The 20101-nt window shown below is 44.3% G+C and overlaps 2 protein-coding genes across 9 annotated transcripts in view; one reads left to right on the plus strand and one right to left on the minus strand.

The window, feature by feature from the left end:
* Positions 1-1012: 1012 nt before the first annotated feature.
* LOC125379143 lies at positions 1013-7738 on the plus strand. Its single transcript, XM_048395116.1, has 2 exons — positions 1013-1928; positions 7551-7738. The coding sequence occupies exons 1-2, from the start codon at positions 1571-1573 to the stop codon at positions 7589-7591; spliced, it is 399 nt and encodes a 132-aa protein (XP_048251073.1). The 5' UTR covers positions 1013-1570; the 3' UTR covers positions 7592-7738.
* Positions 7739-7978: 240 nt separating this feature from the next.
* LOC124116678 (sulfide:quinone oxidoreductase, mitochondrial-like) overlaps positions 7979-20101 on the minus strand; it is a 42198-nt gene continuing 30075 nt past the window's right edge. Inside the window, exons 8-12 of one of the 8 annotated variants that reach the window (XM_048395119.1) lie at positions 19558-19625; positions 16519-16697; positions 12561-13643; positions 12176-12525; positions 7979-12144 (exon numbers count right to left, since the gene is read on the minus strand). In XM_048395119.1, the coding sequence (XP_048251076.1) occupies positions 13583-13643; positions 16519-16697; positions 19558-19625 (308 nt within the window). In that variant the 3' untranslated portion in view covers positions 7979-12144; positions 12176-12525; positions 12561-13582. Of the gene's footprint in view, positions 12152-12175; positions 13644-15026; positions 15553-16518; positions 16698-19557; positions 19626-20101 lie in introns of those variants that run through there. The other 7 variants (XM_048395120.1, XM_048395123.1, XM_048395121.1 and 4 more) reach the window with 7 other exon arrangements.

Consider the following 20101-nt stretch of genomic DNA (forward strand, 5'->3'; position numbering starts at 1 on the left):
TAGTACTATTCTATAGATGTAAAAGCTATGCCGACAGATGGAAATTTGTATCACGATAGTTTGAAGTATTTGATGCGTTTCAAATCCTATTTCGTTTAACAACTGCTATTTTACATGTAAACACAAGCGATTTACTCGCAACAACTTAATAATGCTGCACGTTTCTGGTTTGTGATTGTTCATTAATGTTACGCGTGTCTGGTGCATTAATAATATGTAGGTATGGTCGTCGATAATGGAGTAATTAGCCAATAATAACATTGGCCCGGCCCGACTTTTCGGCAATCCCCATGAAACCGTATCTCAGGATTTTCGGACTGAGCATAATGTCAAATTCACACACACACGTTTACTGATGCCTCAAAGGATTCGGACATAGCTCACCATGCTTGGGTTGGATCTCAGACTTTTCCATCTCAAGTGTATTTAGGCTGAATGACCTCCTCGCAGTATTTGCAGCTGACCTTACAGCTGAGTCTTCAAGCTCTAAGAGGGTCAAGGAATATGATCATGAGACAGTTATAGTAACCGACTGATCAATGGCAGCAATTGAATCCACTATCAACGGTTCAGGAAGAGACAATGTAAATGAAACATTAAAGCTGGATGCATCTTTTAGTATATTATACCCATGATATGTGGACAATCCACACTGGGCTGCATGGAAATAGATAGAACATCTTGTGAAATATGGCTTACAAAATATGGGGGTTAAATGCTTCCCACAGTGCCATTGATATTGATAAAGAGGTCTCCCCTGTTTGTACCGCCAAGACAGTGAAACATATTTAAATTGAATGCCTAGGTCACAATCATATCACACTAAGATAAGCAGTGCAAAGTTACAAATTACACTTTTGGGGCCCCCTTTTATGGGACTTGGTGCCTGCTTCAGAAAAAATGATAAAGACCAATATATTCATACATTGTGCATTGACTTTTAAGCCATTTTAACACTTTTTGTTGTTGTCAGATCTGCTTTATCAAGGAAATTAAAATCTCATTGGGTTGAACAGAGTGAATTAGACTGAAATTGATTTCTCTTGAAGGTAAAGCCAGATATAAAGGGAGGTTATTCACGGTAGAGGGCACAACCGTGACGGGGTATATATAGGGATTGTAAAGTCCGGGTAGTTTAATCTCTCCTGTGGTGTCGCCGTTATAGTGCGGTCTGTTTATATCGTTATTAACTTTGCCTCGTGTTCTATCGCCATTTTGTTATGGAGCTATCTGAAAATATAAACAAGAAACTTGATAATATTCTACAACAGTTATCTACATGTCGAGAAGAAGTTGACAGGTCTGTTGAAGACAAGCTTGTTAATTTACAAGATAACGTGGCTCGAACAGCGGCAGAAATTAAATTAACTCAAAACTGAAAAAGATTTCGTATGTAAACGGGAAGGGCACCGGCTCCAGTATAATTTCAATTCAGAGACCCTTGAAAATCTGAAACAAATGAAATTTGCTATTTCTTACTTAAAATTGGACTATTTGCAAGATTTACTTTGCGCGGAGGTTTCGTGCATTGAGCGTAGGAATAAGCTGATTAAGCTTGCCGACTCATCAGATGGAGGCTGGGAGACTGTTCGCCAATATGACTGTAATGATCTTGATGATGATTCTGGCGATGATCGGCGTATTTCCAGAGCTATCAAGAAAATTGACAAAAAGAAATCAAAATCGTCAAGATATACCCCATTTAAGTTGTCTAGACCGACAGCGACTGTCACGCAGGCTACAGTTGGGGGCGGGGCTTATCCAGCGGGACCATCTCAAGGACGTCCTTTTCGCCCGAGACTTAGAAACGGCACGTGTTTTGCGTGCGGAGAACTCAGCTACTGGAGACGAGACTGCCCGTATGTCAACTCAACAGTCACGCCGACACGTCGACCGGGAAGCAAGACCACAGTCTCAGAGTAAACAAGGTAAAGTTGAACTTACAAACGATTATTATGAATATGAGCGTGCAAATGCTGAAATCTTAGTGAGGGGTCGTCTCAGACGCTGCATACAGTTTTGGCGTGACACTGGTTCTACTCAATTTGTGATTGATGTTATTGTAAGTGGATACAAGATACCATTTTATTCTACTCAGACACATATGGAATTAAAAAACATGTCGGCGTTGCGGCATTCTGATGTTTGTGAAGCTATTACAGATCTTGTGCGGAAAAATTTAGTGGAGGAATGTGAGGAGAGGCCTCGTGTTGTTAATCCGTTGTCGGTGTCTATTGCATCTTCTGGAAAGAAAAGATTAATTCTTGATTTGTCTGTGGTGAACAAGCATGTGTTTAAACTTTCAGTCAAATACGAAGACTGGAAAACCACTCTTATGTATATCAAAGCTGGTGATTGGTTAGTTAAATACGATATACATTCCGCGTACCATCATATTGAAATGCATACTCCTGTCCAAGGGCGTACGTTTCGGCCCTCGGATGGTAGCTCAGGGTGATGACGGAAGACAAAACTCAGGGGTGAAGTTTAGACGACAGCAGCCATGTTTATTGTTGATGGTTTGGAATAAGTCGAAAGGGTACATGTTGATAATAACGTGACAGAACGCACACCGGGACCGAGTGGCCAATCTTCCTGGGTGGGAGAACCGTTCTGTCACTTACACTAGTCGATCTTCTGGCTGTCTCCAGGCTGTCTCCCTGACTGACCATGTCAGTCGGGTTTTGTAGAGCGAGGTATTACATAACGTGTGGCAAGGTCATTGTCCCACGTGTATGTATGTATATCCGTAAGATCCGGCGACGTTAGGAGGTGTTAATTAAAATTTATAGATAGCGCTGGAGATTAAGGGTCCTGCCCGGAGGGGCTTATTATAAGAGGGGATACGCCGAATGTTTGCTGAATATATTAAACAGACAAAGGGCATAGAATTTCGGTGCACTTGGAAACATATTGAACCAGTTAGGTATTTAGATAAATGAAATGTAAAATAAAAGTATTGAAATGGTTTGCACTATTTAAGTAAAAGTATTGAAATGGTTTGCGCTATAACAATACCCCTGAACGTCGTGGAGCTTTTGTCCTCAAAAGCTTTTTAAAAATAATGACAATATGAAGTACAAGTACAAGTACAGATCAATGCAAATGACATCGACAGGTTGACAAGTAGTTGCTTCATGCACTACACTTGACTGAGATGAATGAAATGACATTGAATAAGATATACAGGCGTGTAAAAGTAAATAAGTGAATAACAACATTGTCAATATCGGTGAAACAACTATACATAACATTAACAAGTTGAGCGGAGGTGCCGGCTCGTACACACAAAATACATGTGAGCGGAGATTCCGGCTCATACACAAGGAACACTGGAAGAGTTTCCACCGAGCGGCACATCCTGCCCGCGGTCGCCCTTGCAGTCGGAATACCAGACTGCTAGATCACAGGTATCACACTGAAACAGACAATAAACATTGTTGAAGTAAAGTAGACTGATGACGTGAGGACAAAAACATAATGTGCGTAAAGCGTTGTCGTTTGCATATGAAAGTAATATTTTCATGATAACAGTAAGATCTTTGAAATTGGGAGTCTTATATTGTGAGCCTAGACTCGACAAGGCTAGCAGATGTGAAGTGTGATCTGCGCTAAAAAGTAGAATGTGTATGCAAAACCTAACCAACTTCAAAAGTCTAAACTGGAATGTAATGAAAGATTCAATCATGTGAAATTGTCTCGAAGATATTTGAACGAATCGTATTTTGTTTTACCAGAGACCATTTACGGTTGATCGCACGAATATACATAATTTTCGCCGGTATCATAATTAAGCACAAAATCACGTTGGCAAAACGAAGAAGTAGGATATAGACTGTATACACAATCTCCACTGAATAAGCTTGGTAAGCAACGAGGCTCCCTGACTTATTATACTTCTACAAACGCTGCTACTACATCGATTTTATCAGTTTTCACAAAGAGTACTAATAATTTCAGTGCTTACATACTCAAAAAGGAATAAATCAAGATATAAGCAGGAAATTGTAGGGTATTGGATAACTTTTTGAAAGCTAGTGTCTATGGTAATGGTTACAGGGCCACAAATTAAAAGAAAAATCCTTGAAACCGGGAGTCTGATTTGTATAGGACGACTGGGAACCCGCAGATATCGTGGATCTGCACTAAATGCGTACAAGCGTAGGGTGTAGGACATGAATAGAGTAAGAGCCTAGCCGATTTCAAAAACTCAATCTGATAAGGATGTACCTCTGATAACAATACATAGATTGCAATACATACTCATTATAGATAAACATGACAAAATTTTAAGACAACGAAACAATAATGACTTGATTACATAACATACCTTATATGAACAAGAATGTCCGTGAGAATACGTTTTAGCACAGTACATGTTGAAAGTTGGAACGAAGGTTCAAAAATATTGTCACAATATTGACTGGATGTCGATGTTGCTGACGTTCGGATAGGCTGGGCTGCTGTTCGTTGCTGACGATGGGGTAGGCTGGGCTGCTGTCTGTTGCTGACGATCGGGTTGGCTGGGGTGCTGTCTGTCATCTTCTTCGTTTTCCCGTCAAGATGGCGGCTGGCTTGACGCTGCTTTTGTCTCCCATCAACTCTGAACCACCATTTGCTTTGCTGCGAGTTAGGGTAGGGGGATCGTGCGTGAGTCACAGCAAACTCACGCTACCCGGATAATTCTCCATCATCTGTCCAAGGGCGTACGTTTCGGCCCTCGGATGGTAGCTCAGGGTGATGACGGAAGACAAAACTCAGGGGTGAAGTTTAGACGACAGCAGCCATGTTTATTGTTGATGGTTTGGAATAAGTCGAAAGGGTACATGTTGATAATAACGTGACAGAATATAAAAGTATTGAAATGGTTTGCACTATTTAAGTAAAAGTATTGAAATGGTTTGCACTATAACACTCCTCATACAACTTTTCTCGGCTTTTCATGGGTTTGGCCATGGAGCAGGAGGTATTACAAGTTTGTGGTTTTACCATTTTGTTTGTCATCTGCGCCCTATGTCTTAACAAAGGTAACCCGACAATTGGTAAAATGGTGGCGTTACCTCTGTTACAAGAACGTTATGTTATTTGACGATGGAATTATTGTTGAAGATTCTATGTAAACTTGTGCTGTTGTATCAGATAGGGTTAAGGATGACCTCATAAGTTCTGGATTTGTGCCTAAAGTTGAAAAGTCAGTTATTGGTTCAATTAGTCAACTTATGACTCACTCACTCAGTATAGATTGTCTGACGGCTAACTCGTGGAATGGCTGGATTGTTTTGTCAGCTCAAAGTAAGGAACAGTTAGTGTTCTGGCGGGACAATATTCAACATTTCAAGTCACGATCGTTGTGTTCTGACAGTTCCCCTACCAGGGTTGTTTATAGCAATGCAAGTGGTGTAGGTTACGGTGGCTACTGTGTACAATTTGGTGGAAGGTTGGCACATGGTCAGTGGTCCGAAAGCGAAATGAATCAAAGTTCAACATGGCGGGAGTTGAAGGCTGTATCTATGGTACTTACAAGTTTTCTGTCTTTTCTTGGTTCTCACTCAGTCAAGTGGTTTACGGATAATACCAATGTATGTGTTATTATTAAAAAGGGTAGCATGAAGACACATTTACAAAATCTTGCATTGATTATCTGGCAGTTGTGTTTGAGATCCTGTATACGTTTGATAGTAGACTGGATTCCCCGAGAACAAAATGATCAAGCAGATGTTCTGAGCAAGCTCACTGATAGAGATGACTGGGCAGTTGCAGACTGTTTTTCATGTACTCGATGAAACATGTGGACCACATTCAATAGATCGTTTTGCTTCTTACTACAAGATCAATCGTTTCGATTCTAGGTACTGGAACCCTAATTCTGAGAATGTGGATACTTTTACTTCAGATTGGAGTAATGAGGTGAACTGGATAGTACCACCAGTGTATCTGGTCTCTCGTGTGTTGTGCCATATGCGCAAATACAGAGCAAAGGGTACGTTGGTTGTACCTCAGTGGTACTCGGCAAGTTTCTGGCATTTGCTATGCAAGGTACATTTTTCAAAGAAGTAAGAGACTTTGTTTATTTGTCGTCTTGCAAAGAAGCTTATGTTCCCAGTCGTATTGGGGGAGGTCAGTTTGGTGAAACAGATTTAAAATTTTCAATGTTAGCGTTGAAAATCGATTTCAGTTATTGAAATGCTTTCTTCTGTTTCAGATGTTAGACAGTGTATATCATGATGTTATATCTACCCTCCCAGAAAGTTTAAAACCGAATGTACAAGGTTTGAGCATATTATTAAATGAGGCTAGATCAGCCACTACAGTGAGATCATACAACTTAGGATTCACGAGATTTTCTGATTGGGCAGATTCTCATGGTTTGCCGATTTTATTGCCAATTGCTCCTATGCACTGCGCACTTTATTTGTTATCTTTAATACAAAGTTGTGAAAGTATTTCTCCTGTCAAAACAGCTTTTTACAGCATTCGATATGCTCATGTATGGTTACGCAGTCCCACAGATAATACACTGGTACGAAATGTATTGGAGGCTTGTAAGCGGAGATTAGCTAAACCAGTAAACAAAATGGAACCGATAACAATATCGCAACTTAGTTTATGGTATCGTCTCTAGAATGTGAGAAATGTTTAAAAGACAGCAGAGTTGCTGCAATGATTTTAGTTGCTTTTGCTTTTCTTCGATCAGTTGAATTATTGCACGTTCAGATATGTTTTGTGAACATTATATGTCTATATTTATTGAACAGTCCAAGACGGACGTGTATCGAGATGGTGCATGGGTAGTCATAGGTGTATCCGATTCACTGTTATGCACTTGCAGCGTTATTAAAAGATGGCAGAGATTGCCGAGGATTCTGAGGAATGTGTTCAGAGCACTAAGTACTGTTAATGGTAAATATGTTCTGAGGAAAGAAAACAAGCCACTGACTTATACAAGACTCCGTGAAATATTTCGTGTAACTTTGTCACCTTTTGTCAGTGATGTGTCAAGGTATGGCCTCCACAGTTTGAGGTCAGGTGGTGCTACAGCGGCAGCAAACAATGGGGTTACCTGGCCGTCTTTTTAAGAGACACGGGCGCTGGAAGAGCGAGAATGCCAAATACGGGTATATCAGAGAAAGTGTTAAAGCCAGATTAAGTGTGTCCAAATCATTGGATTTGTAATATAGGTTGTTTTCCTGTAATCCCTTTCTTTGTTTCTCATGCAGAGTAAATGCCTCGGTGTGCGTGCCACAGGGGAAGCCACATGTGTGTTTGTTGTTTATATCTGGCTTGACGAGGTTTTGGAAGAGAAATGAAATCTCTTTGGGTTGAACAGAGTGAATTAGACTGAAATTGATTTCTCTTGATTTCTCTTGAAGGTAAAGCCAGATATAAAGGGAGGTTATTCACGGTAGAGGGCGCAACCGTGAGGGGGTATATATAGGAATTGTAAAGCCCGGGTAGTTTAATCTCTCCTGTGGTGTCGCCGTTATAGTGCGGTCTGTTTATTTTATGTTTATGTCCTGTGCATTATGGTTATGAACATTTTCTGTTGTCAGGTGTTGGCGGTCTTGCTGCAAGACAAATGTCGTCACAGTGACTGGCGTGGGTTCTGAGATCATGTGGATCAAGGCTAGTGACGCTACTGGTGTTTGCATTGAAATGTCCTTCTTTTTTAACAGTAAATGCCTCGGCATCTGCCACAGGGGAAGCCACATTGTGTGTTTGTTGTTTATATCTGGCTTGACGAGGTTTCGGAAGAGAAGAGTACTTACTTTACAGAAATGGAATAATGTTTGCTTGCAGTGTTAAATAATAATGATCATGAAGCCGACTGGTTAGTCATCACATTTTCACAGCTCACGTTGCTTTTGCTTAAAGGCATTTGATATGATGGGCACAAACATACCTTTAATGGTCCAAGTTGACCCAAACATCAAATACCATACCAAACCAATCGTTGAATACATAGTAAAACAAGAATCTGTGGATTTTATCTTCTTTAATGCTGAACAGATGTGCAGGGTATCCATGTTGGCACATATTTATCTCACAAATTAGCCCTAGGGATACAGGGTTGGGATCTAGCTGTCTTTTATACTACAAAATTATTCAAAGACACTCAATCATACACAGCTAAAGGTTAAATTTTAAAAACAATATTGAACAAAATAAAATAATCAAAGCAGTTCAAAACGGTTGCACATACCACAGGCTGTGACTGTTCACACATGCTTGTATCTCATGTCATTAGGCTTCAGTTATTTTACTGTCCCATAATTTAGCAAGGATTTTAGTGAAACCATCAAATGTCATTTTTGGTAAATGTCAAAGGAAGATTGTGTTACGATAATGAATCAAGGATAAGCATACCTGTGCTTAAACGTTTTCCTTATATATAGTTGCACAATGCAAAGCTGACAAGAAGGCAGACACTTTACAAACATACTGTGGCATGTCTAACAAAGCAAATATGAACAATCCATCACAGGAAAGTTGCTATGGTAGTAGCCAGTTTTACAAATGCCTCAAACAAGTGTGAAACCAAGGGCAGGAAAGCAGTGAAATCTAATCTAATGTCAACAGCAAACGTAAATCATCTCCCAGTCCTAACAAAGTGCTGTAAGGGTGGCAAAATGGGAAAATTCAAGCAGTTTCGGCATTGTGTTTGAAGTAAAGAAGTGGCCTAGTATGGTTCACTCAAAATTGTCAGACAAGTGGGACCAGTTTAACTACCTGGTCTTACCTACTCCAAATCTATAAGTGATACAAATTAACTTGATTATTATTGCATTTATAAGTTGTGTTGTATCCGTGTCGGGTTGCATGTGTTTTAGCAGTATTAGAGTAGTTTTTTTTCAATTATGTAGAATATTGAAAACTCAGAAGATGAAAAAACCCTTTAAACCTTGTTTTGCATTATTTTCATGAAATACAATGTTAGGTAGGATATGAACACATTAAACCTCTCCAAAACCTGAGTATAATCTCCCATGTACAGAAGGTACCATACTGTATCACTGGCAGTCTAAGTCAGTAAGGTATCGCCACCATTGCTGGTATATATGCCGAGTACATTGACTCTGAGAGAGGGAACCCATTCCCCTATTCCTTTATGGGTTCACCTACTCCAAGAATCGAACCAGAGGCCACAACACACACTAGAGATGTATCAACAGGTCGTGCCAAGGGAAGTGTTCCACTGTTGGGGACTTCCTTAAAGATGTCTCAGACCATTGCCATCAAGTTAGAGATTGGACTCCTGTCAAGTTTGTCAGTAGAAGGGAAGAATCAGCACCTGTCCAGGCTATCTACAAAGTAGGCCGCCAGAGGTTCTACATATTCCTTCCCCAGTTTAAAGAGTTTCCTCTGTCAACGTTGCGGTACAACAATCCTTGTCCTGCCACAGACCAGAGCTGATGTTCATCTTGAGGGGCTGTGGACCGCAACCAGGGTTAGCAGAAGATTCCTCCTCTGTGCAGATGGTGAAGAAGACAAGATCCTGATGTTTTCAATGATGAGAAACTGAAGTGTTTTGCTGAAGCAGGTACGGTCTACATGGATGGTATGTTTTCCTGCTGTCCTCACTGTGGAACAAGCTGTACATACCCACAGTAGATACACCATGTGACCTCTTGTCTTCGCCCTGCTGCCCAACCGAAAACAGTCGAAATACTCCAGACTTTCACTTTGCTGAAAACAGAGGTACAGCAGACTCTCAACCAACCCTTCTCACCAGCTACCGTACAGACAGACTTTGAGATGGCGGCGCGGCCATATAGCAATCCAAAGTGAATTCCACGCAGCAGACATCAAGGGGTGTTTCTTCCAGTACACCCAGGCTATATGGAGGAAGACTCAAGACCTTGGCTTAACTGTCCAGTACCAGGAAGATCCCATGCTGCAGAGTTGGATACAAAGAGCAGCTGGAAGTCCCCTTCTTCCTCTTCCGTGCTGGAGGCGATGGATGTGACACCTGGGGTGGCAAGGTCCCAAGAATTCCACAATAACATGGACTGACGACCAGACTCCCCCTATGGAATCATCACCACACAGTAGGACCGGGGACAAACAACAACCTGGAGGGTTTTCAAGCGCACTGTTCCACATCAACATCCCAACCTCTACAGATTTGAGGACTGGATTCAGGGCAATGAGAAGCTGGAAGGTGTCAAGCTGACAGATAGACTTTGGTGCTGCTCCCCCTCCCAGGAAGGTCTACAGAGAATCAAAGGGAAGCTGGTCAGTGGGCAGAAGACACCTCTTGAATTCTTGGATGCTGTAGGACATTTGCTGAAGCTGGGATGAAGGCAGACATAGTACTGAACCGTGATCAGTGTGTGTTGTGTTTATAGTGTTTTTGCAATAATGTAATGAACTAATATACTGTATAGAATTCAAATTTATGCAATTTCTGGTAAATACTTCAAAAAGTGTGATATTACACGTGTTTAGTGTATTTTTTGTATATAGTGTCGTTCTAATAATGTGATAATATTATATCATGTTAAATAATTCAAAATATGTGACTTCTGTTGAATACTTCAAACTTGTGTGATTTCTGGTATGATTTAATGATTACAAGTGAGTGATAAACCTATCCTGTAAATTCCTGAAAATGTGTGTTTTCTGGTCTGTTCCACTTTAATGAAAGGTAAACAGGGAACTATTGCTTGACTAACCAACCTTGACTAATCCTGGTATAAGCTGTCTGACAAATGGAAGGCTACCCTCAGTACTGGTGTATCCTCCCAGTACCGGTATGTTGAAAAAATCTGACATGCCATTGACAGTAAGCATACATTCCTGCACAAATGTAGGTACATAAGCACACACATGTGGAGCACTACCTAACAAAGATCGCCTGTACCCAGGGGAGCGAGATGTGGTCCTTGTTAAAAACTAAAACATAAAACACAACCCTTACAGTGACCACTGCAGACATAGATTCCAGTTGTTAGTTTAATTGATGATAATGTCTACTGTGTACAATATTATATTTTACTTCACATCACGGTTCTAACAAGCTGTTGGGAATGAAAATGTTTGGAATAATTCAAGTGGACGAAGTAGAACTCCAGAAACCAGGAAGAAGAGAATGTCCTCGTGTACAGTGTGCAACTATTTCCCCCAAACACTACAGCTGTATAGAGAGGGGTTCGCATACTGGTAATACACAGACAATAGATTTTGAATATTTTTCCAAATGCCAGACATTGCCGTGAGCACATAAGAGCAGAAATAGCATGTTAATTCTGTTATTATATTCTGGTTATAAAATGTGTTCATTGCATATCTGGTCTATTTTTTATCTATTTAATAAATTTTATTAAAAAAAATTGTTCACTATTCACATTATTTTGGGCAAAATCATGTGTCAACTGATGGGCAGATCACACCAACTTGCCATTATTTACAGCAATCGCTATCCAGTTATCAGATGTAGTTTTTGATATAATATATCAAATAGCAATTTTTTCCCCCAAATCTCGAAACCCCCGAGGATGCACACTATACACAAGAAAAAATGGTAAATACCTTGTGACAAGGATGAACTGTACATTGGAAACTGTTCCTACAATAGTTTCACACACAGTCCAACACAAGGAGAAATATGAGGAAACACAACTGTTTATATATACACATCACCCCCCTACAACACTGGCGGAGGCACAGGTTTCACAACAACGGACTGTCAGGGAATGTAATAGCTGGAAGGTGTACATGCAGTAGATCTTACACCTTTGCAGGTGTACTCACAGTACACCAAATACCTCTCTGTAAGTGTACTCAGTACTGTGCAAGCGTTACTCAGTGTACATCGTAAACCTGAGCAGGTGTAGTCAGTACATTGTAAACCTGTGCAGGTGTAGTCAGTACATCGTAAACCCCTGCAGGTGTAGTCAGTACATCGTAAACCCCTGCAGGTGTAGTCAGTACATTGTAAACCTGTGCAGGTGTAGTCAGTACATCGTAAACCTGTGACGGTGTAGTCATTACTTCGTAAACCCCTGCAGGTGTAGTCAGTACATCGTAAACCCCTGCAGGTGTAGTCAGTACCTCTTACCTGTGCAGCAGGTGTACTCACAGTACATCATATACCTGTGCAGGTGTAGTCAGTACATCGTAAACCCCTGCAGGTGTAGTCAGTACCTCTTACCTGTGCAGCCGGTGTACTCAGTACATCGTAAACCTGTGCAGGTGTAGTCAGTACATTGTAAACCTGTGCAGGTGTAGTCAGTACATTGTAAACCTGTGCAGGTGTTGTCAGTACATTGTAAACCTGTGCAGGTGTTGTCAGTACATTGTATACCTGTGAAGCAGGTGTAGTCAGTACATCGTATACCTGTGCAGGTGTAGTCAGTACATCGTATACCTGTGCAGGTGAAGTCAGTACCTCTTACCTGTGCAGCAGGTGTACTGACAGTACATCATATACCTGTGCAGGTGTAGTCAGTACATCGTAAACCTGTGCAGCAGGTGTACACACAGTACATCATAAACCTGTGCAGGTGTAGTCAGTACATCGTAAACCTGTGCAGCAGGTGTACTCACAGTACATCATATACCTGTGCAGGTGCAGTCAGTACCTTTTACCTCCTAGGAGATATCACTTGGATGAGATCAAGGTATGCCTCCTAGGAGATATCACTTGGATGAGATCAAGGTATGCCTCCTTGAAGATATCACTTGGATGAGATCAAAGTATGCCTCCTAGGAGATATCACTTGTAAGGGATCAAGGTATGCCTCGTTGGAGATATCACCTGGATGAGATTAAGGTATGCCTTTGGTTCAAACAAAAAGGCGACACCCAGTCAAGACCCCTTGATTGATAATCAAAATCTATATTGTATTAAAACAGGTCTTACTTCGCAAGGTGCATCAAATCACGTGAGCACCTTGATTAATAACATGAAAAGATTTGGAAACTATCTGTGGACGCTGAGTTGTTGGTACACATGCTTTGCAAATCCTGCTATCGGTCGTGATTTTGATTGGACTATGCATAGACTCGTTAGTCCAGCCAGAATATAACTCCATAATTTCAGCCTAGTTCGGCAATGACTTTTACAGTCAGTTAACTCCCTTGCCTAGGGAAGATGACTAAGTTGTATAAGTGCCCTCGGTGAGTGCTGCAGGACAACGTGTTCTAGTTCGGCATATCCTGGTTCACATCATAGACCTTCCTGATTAGATCCGTGAACAGGGGACAGTTCGTCAGGAAACTCGGGAGTATTGTAGGAATGAAATCAGAAGGCTGTGGGTCATGACCCCTCACAACAATGACAGATGCAGTATGCACTTTCTAAAATAAGCCTTTCTGAAACCACTATCACTGCTTAACATAAACAATATATGATGTATTGATGACTTACAAGTATTCTCAAATTTGATAATCACACTCGTCTTAAAAGTAAAACCATCTATTCATCTGTGCATCAAATATGAAAGTGTATGTATCACAGATGTTTGCTGAAGTTGATCCAGACAGCTACAGCTGCCACCCCACACACTCCAGCCACATGTTCCACCACGCAGAGCTTCTGCATCCCGTGTTTGTCTGGGAACCGTTGGCAAGCTCTCTTCCTCTACTTAGACATCCCCAGGTGCAACAGCTTCCGAGTCAAGGCTGGACCATTCCAGTAGCCCCTGCAACACACAACACCCCATCACATATTCCAGTAGCCCCTGCAACACACAACGCCCCATCACACATTCCAGTAGCCCCTATAACACACAACGCCCCATCACACATTCCAGTAGCCCCTGCAACACACATCACCCCATCACACATTCCAGTAGCCCCTGCAACACACAACACCCCATCACACATTCCAGTAGCCCCTGTAACACAACACCCCATCACATATTCCAGTAGCCCCTGCAACACACAACGCCCCATCACACATTCCAGTAGCCCCTGCAACACACAACGCACCATCACATATTCCAGTAACCCTGCAACACACATCACCCCATCACATATTCCAGTAGACCCTGCAACACACAACACCCCATCACACATTCCAGTAACCCCTGTAACACACAACACCCCATCACACATTCCAGTAGCCCTGCAACACACATCACCCCATCACACATTCCAGTAGCCCCTGCAACACACAACACCCCATCACACACTCCAGTTTCCCCTGCAACACACATCACCCCATCACACGTTCCAGTAGCCCCTGCAACACACATCACCCCATCACACATTCCAGTAGCCCTGCAACGCACATCACCCCATCACATATTCCAGTTGCCCTGCAACACCCCATCACACATTCCAGTAGCCCCTGCAACACCCCATCACATATTCCAGTTGCCCCTGCAACACACAACGCCCCATCACACATTCCAGTAGCCCTGCAACGCACATCACCCCATCACATATTCCAGTAGCCCTGCAACACCCCATCACACATTCCAGTAGCCCCTGCAACACACATCACCCCATCACACATTCCAGTAGCCCCTGCAACACACAACACCCCATCACACATTCCAGTAGCCCCTGCAACACACAACACCCCATCACATATTCCAGTAGCCCCTGCAACACACAACACCCCATCACATATTCAAGTAGCCCCTGCAACACACAATGCCCCATCACATATTCCAGTTGCCCCTGCAACACACAACACCCCATCACACATTCCAGTTGCCCCTGCAACACACAACACCCCATCACATATTCCAGTTGCCCCTGCAACACACAACACCCCATCACACATTCCAGTAGCCCCTGCAACACACAACGCCCCATCACATATTCCAGTAGCCCCTGCAACACACATCACCCCATCACACATTCCAGTAGCCCCTGCAACACACAACACCCCATCACACATTCCAGTAGCCCCTGTAACACACAACGCCCCATCACACATTCCAGTAGCCCCTGCAACACACATCACCCCATCACACATTCCAGTAGCCCCTGTAACACACAACACCCCATCACACATTCCAGTAGCCCTGCAACACACAATGCCCCATCACACATTCCAGTAGCCTCTGCAACACACATCACCCCATCACACATTCCAGTAGCCCCTGTAACACACAACACCCCATCACACATTCCAGTAGCCCCTGTAACACACAACACCCCATCACACATTCCAGTAGCCCCTGTAACACACAACGCCCCATCACACATTCCAGTAGCCCCTGCAACACACATCACCCCATCACACATTCCAGTAGCCCCTGTAACACAACACCCCATCACACATTCCAGTTGCCCCTGCAACACACAACGCCCCATCACACATTCCACTTGCCCCTGCAACACACATCACCCCATCACACATTCCAGTTGCCCCTGCAACACACAACACCCCATCACACATTCCAGTTGCCCCTGCAACACACAACACCCCATCACACATTCCAGTTGCCCCTGTAACACACAACACCCAATCACATATTCCAGTAGCCCCTGCAACACACAACGCCCCATCACACATTCCAGTAGCCCTGCAACGCACATCACCCCATCACATATTCCAGTAGCCCTGCAACACCCCATCACACATTCCAGTAGCCCCTGTAACACAACACCCCATCACACACTCCAGTTTCCCCTGCAACACACAACACTCCATCACACATTCCTGTTTTATATAAAGTATAAAGAAAGGACCCATGAAGCCCTGTCTCTCCAGGACTTACAGAGAGACACACAAGGACCTATGAAGCCCCTTAAAGAAACCCTGTCTCTCCAGGACTTACAGAGAGACACACAAGGACCTATGAATCCCCTTAAAGAAACCCCGTCTCTCCAGGACTTACAGAGAGACACACAAGGACCTATGAAGCCCCTTAAAGAAGAAGCCCCGTCTCTCCAGGACTTACAGAGAGACACATGAGGACCTATGAAGCCCCTTATAGAAGCCCAGTCTCTCAGGACTTACAGAGAGACACACAAGGACCTATGAAGCCCCTTAAAGAAGCCCCGTCTCTCCAGGACTTACAGAGAGACACACAAGGACCTATGAAGCCCCTTAAAGAAGCCCCGTCTCTCAGGACTTACAGAGATACACACAAGGATCTATGAAGCCCCTTAAAGAAGCCCCGTCTCTCCAGGACTTACAGAGAGACACACAAGGACCTATGAAGCCCCTTAAAGAAGCCCTGTCTCTCCAGGACTTACAGAGAGACACACAAGGACCTATGAATCCCCTTATAGAAGCCCCGTCTCTCAAGGACTTACAGAGAGACACATGAGGACCTATGAAGACCCTTTAAGAAACCCCGTCTCTCAAGGACTTACAGAGAGACACACAAGGACCTATGAATCCCCTTAAAGAAGCCCCGTCTCTCCAGGACTTACAGAGAGACACACAAGGACCTATGAAGCCTCTTAAAGGAACCCCGTCTCTCCAGGACTTACAGAGAGACACACAAGGACCTATGAATCCCCTTAAAGAAGCCCCGTCTCTCCAGGACTTACAGAGAGACACACAAGGACCTATGAAGCCCCTTAAAGAAGCCCTGTCTCTCCAGGACTTACTTGAGCATAACATTCCAGTATAACTCAGGCATCACATCTCTCTTCAAGTGGTACATGGTTCTCCTCTCCTTGCCCTGGTCGATGGGGAACGTCTCCAGCGGCTGGCCAGCAAAGTCAAACTCTGCCAGGATACATTTGTTGTTGCCAGTGACGAGAGGACAGGAAGTGTAGCCATCATACTGAAACACATGCTCCAGGCTGGAATGTTGACGCAAAATGAAACAATCTTTAGGCATCTTACAATGTGTCTTATTGGAAAGTTATTGAGTCAGTGATTATTGTCGGAAGCCCCCTCAGCACGATATTTCATTTACCAAATCATAAGGATATAACTCTGTCTGGGAGTGGACGGTACATCTGTCAGGGAGTATATGGTACATGTGACAGGGTGTTGATGATACATGTGACAGGGTGTTGGCGGTACATCTGTCAGGGAGTAGATGGTACATTTGTCAAGGAGTAGATGGTACATCTGTCAGGGAGTAGATGATACATATGTCAGGGAGTAGATGGTACATCTGTCAGGGAGTAGATGGTACATCTGTCAGGGAGTAGATGGTACATCTGTCAGGGAGTGGGCAGTACATCTGTCAGGGAGTAGATGGTACATCTGTCAGGGAGTATATGGTACATGTGACAGGGTGTTGATGATACATGTGACAGGGTGTTGGCGGTACATCTGTCATGAAGTGGGCAGTAAATCTGTCAGGAAGTGGGCGGTACATCTGACAGGGAGTGGGCGGTACATCTGACAGGGAGTGGGTGGTACATGTGACAGGGAGTAGATGGTACATCTGACAGGGATTGGGCGGTACATCTGTCAGAAAGTGGGCGGTACATGTGACAGGGTGTTGGCGGTACATCTGTCAGGAAGTGGGCAGTAAATCTGTCAGGAAGTGGGCGGTACATGTGACAGGGAGTGGGCGGTACATCTGACAGGGAGTGGGCGGTACATCTGTCAGGAAGTGGGCGATACATGTGACAGGGTGTTGGTGATACATCTGACAGGGAGTTGGCGGTACATCTGTCAGGAAGTGGGTGGTACATGTGACAGGGAGTGGGCGGTACATCTGACAGGGAGTGGGCGGTACATCTGTCAGGAAGTGGGTGGTACATCTGTCAGGAAGTGGGTGGTACATCTGACAGGGAGTGGACGGTACATCTGACAGGGTGTTTGTGATACATCTGACAGGGAGTGGACGGTACATCTGACAGGGAGTTGGCGGTACATCTGTCAGGAAGTGGGCAGTACATCTGTCAGGAAGTGGGTGGTACATCTGACAGGGAGTGGGTGGTACATCTGACAGGGAGTGGGCGGTTCATGTGACAGGGAGTGGGCGGTACATCTGTCAGGGAGTGGGCGGTACATGTGACAGGGTGTTGGTGATACATCTGACAGGGAGTTGGCGGTACATCTGTCAGGAAGTGGGCGGAAAATGTGACAGGGTGTTGGCGGTACATCCGTCAGGGAGTGGGTGGTACATGTGACAGAGTGTTGGCGGTACATCTGTCAGGGAGTGGGGGGTACATCTGTCAGGAAGTGGGTGGTACATCTGTCAGAGGGTAGATGGTACATCTGTCAGGGAGTAGATGGTACATCTGTCAGTGAGTAGATGGTACATCTGTCAGGGTGTCGGTGGTTCATCTGACAGGGAGTGGGCGGTACATCTGACAGGAAGTGGGTGGTACATCTGACAGGGAGTGGGTGGTACATCTGTCAGGGAGTGGGCGGTACATGTGACAGGGTGTTGGTGATACATCTGACAGGAAGTGGGTGGTACATCTGACAGGGAGTGGGTGGTACATCTGTCAGGGAGTGGGTGGTACATCTGTCAGGGAGTGGGTGGTACATCTGTCAGGGAGTAGATGGTACATCTGTCAGGGAGTGGGTGGTACATGTGACAGGGAGTGGGTGGTACATCTGTCAGGGAGTGGGTGGTACATCTGTCAGGGAGTAGATGGTACATCTGTCAGGGAGTGGGTGGTACATCTGTCAGGGAGTGGGTGGTACATTCGACAGGGAGTGGGCGGTACATGTGACAGGGAGTGGGCGGTACATCTGTCAGGGAGTGGGCGGTACATCTGTCAGGGAGTGGGCGGTACATGTGACAGGGAGTGGGTGGTACATCCGTCAGGGAGTGGGTGGTACATCTGTCAGGGAGTAGATGGTACATCTGTCAGGAAGTGGGTGGTACATCTGTCAGGAAGTGGGTGGTACATCTGTCAGGGAGTGGGTGGTACATTCGACAGGGAGTGGGTGGTACATCCGTCAGGGAGTGGGTGGTACATCTGTCAGGGAGTAGATGGTACATCTGTCAGGAAGTGGGTGGTACATCTGTCAGGAAGTGGGTGGTACATCTGTCAGGGAGTAGATGGTACATCTGTCAGGAAGTGGGTGGTACATCTGTCAGGGAGTGGGTGGTACATTCGACAGGGAGTGGGCGGTACATCTGTCAGGGAGTGGGTGATACATCTGACAGGCAGTGGGTGGTACATCCGTCAGGAAGTGGGTGGTACATCTGTCAGGGAGTGGGTGGTACATCTGACAGGAAGTGGGTGGTACATCTGACAGGGAGTGGATGGTACATCTGTCAGGAAGTGGGTGGTACATATGTAAGGGAGTGGGTGGTACATCTGTCAGGGAGTGGGTGGTACATCTGTAAGGGAGTGGGTGGTACATCTGTCAGGAAGTGGGTGGTACATCTGACAGGGAGTGGGCGGTACATCTGTCAGGGTGTTGGTGATACATCTGACAGGAAGTGGGTGGTACATCTGACAGGGAGTGGGTGGTACATCTGTCAGGGAGTGGGTGGTACATGTGACAGGGAGTGGGCGGTACATCTGACAGGGAGTGGGCGGTACATCTGACAGGGAGTGGGCGGTACATGTCACAGGGAGTGGGCGGTACATCTGACAGGAAGTGGGCAGTACATCTGTCAGGAAGTGGGTGGTACATCTGTCAGGAAGTGGGTGGTACATCTGTCAGGGAGTGGGCGGTACATGTGACAGGGAGTTGGTGGCTGTACATCTGATACTGACCTGACTCTGGGTTTTACCGCCAGACATAACAGCCTGCAGATTTTTTTGGAGAATGCCGCTCTGAGCAGCTGAAACAAAAATAACCAAACCTCTCCTATAACATCTGCTTATATTTTCTGCTTTAAAATCGAGAGAATTGTCAGACGTCCCAACTAGTAAACTGACATCACATTGTATGATTACTGTGCCAGATGTCCCAACTAGGAAACTAACATCACATTGCATGAATACTATGCCAGACATCCCAACTAGGAAACTGACATCACATTGTATGATTACTATGCCACACGTCCCAACTAGGAAACTCACATCACATTGTATGATTCGTGTGCCACACATCCCAACTAGGAAACTGACATCAATTTGTATGATTACTGTGCCACACATCCCAACTAGGAAACTGACATCACATTGTATGATTACTGTGCCACACGTCCTAACTAGGAAACTGACATCACATTGTATGATTACTGGGCCAGACGTCCTAACTAGGAAACTGACATCACATTGTATGATTACTGTGCCAGATGTCCCAACTAGGAAA

Source organism: Haliotis rufescens, unplaced genomic scaffold, assembly GCF_023055435.1.
Source record: "Haliotis rufescens isolate VD_foot unplaced genomic scaffold, xgHalRufe1.0.p SCAF_14, whole genome shotgun sequence".
In the NCBI taxonomy this organism is placed as follows: domain Eukaryota; kingdom Metazoa; phylum Mollusca; class Gastropoda; order Lepetellida; family Haliotidae; genus Haliotis; species Haliotis rufescens.

What these genes read in the sequence shown, in the direction of transcription:
- LOC125379143 (XM_048395116.1), top strand. Translation starts at nt 1,571, where the DNA reads ATGGAGGCTGGGAGACTGTTCGCCAATATGACTGTAATGATCTTGATG. An exon ending in ACAGTCTCAGAGTAAACAAG is followed by an intron (nt 1,929 to 7,550) that starts GTAAAGTTGAAC and finishes TTCTGTTGTCAG; the next exon opens with GTGTTGGCGGTCTTGCTGCA.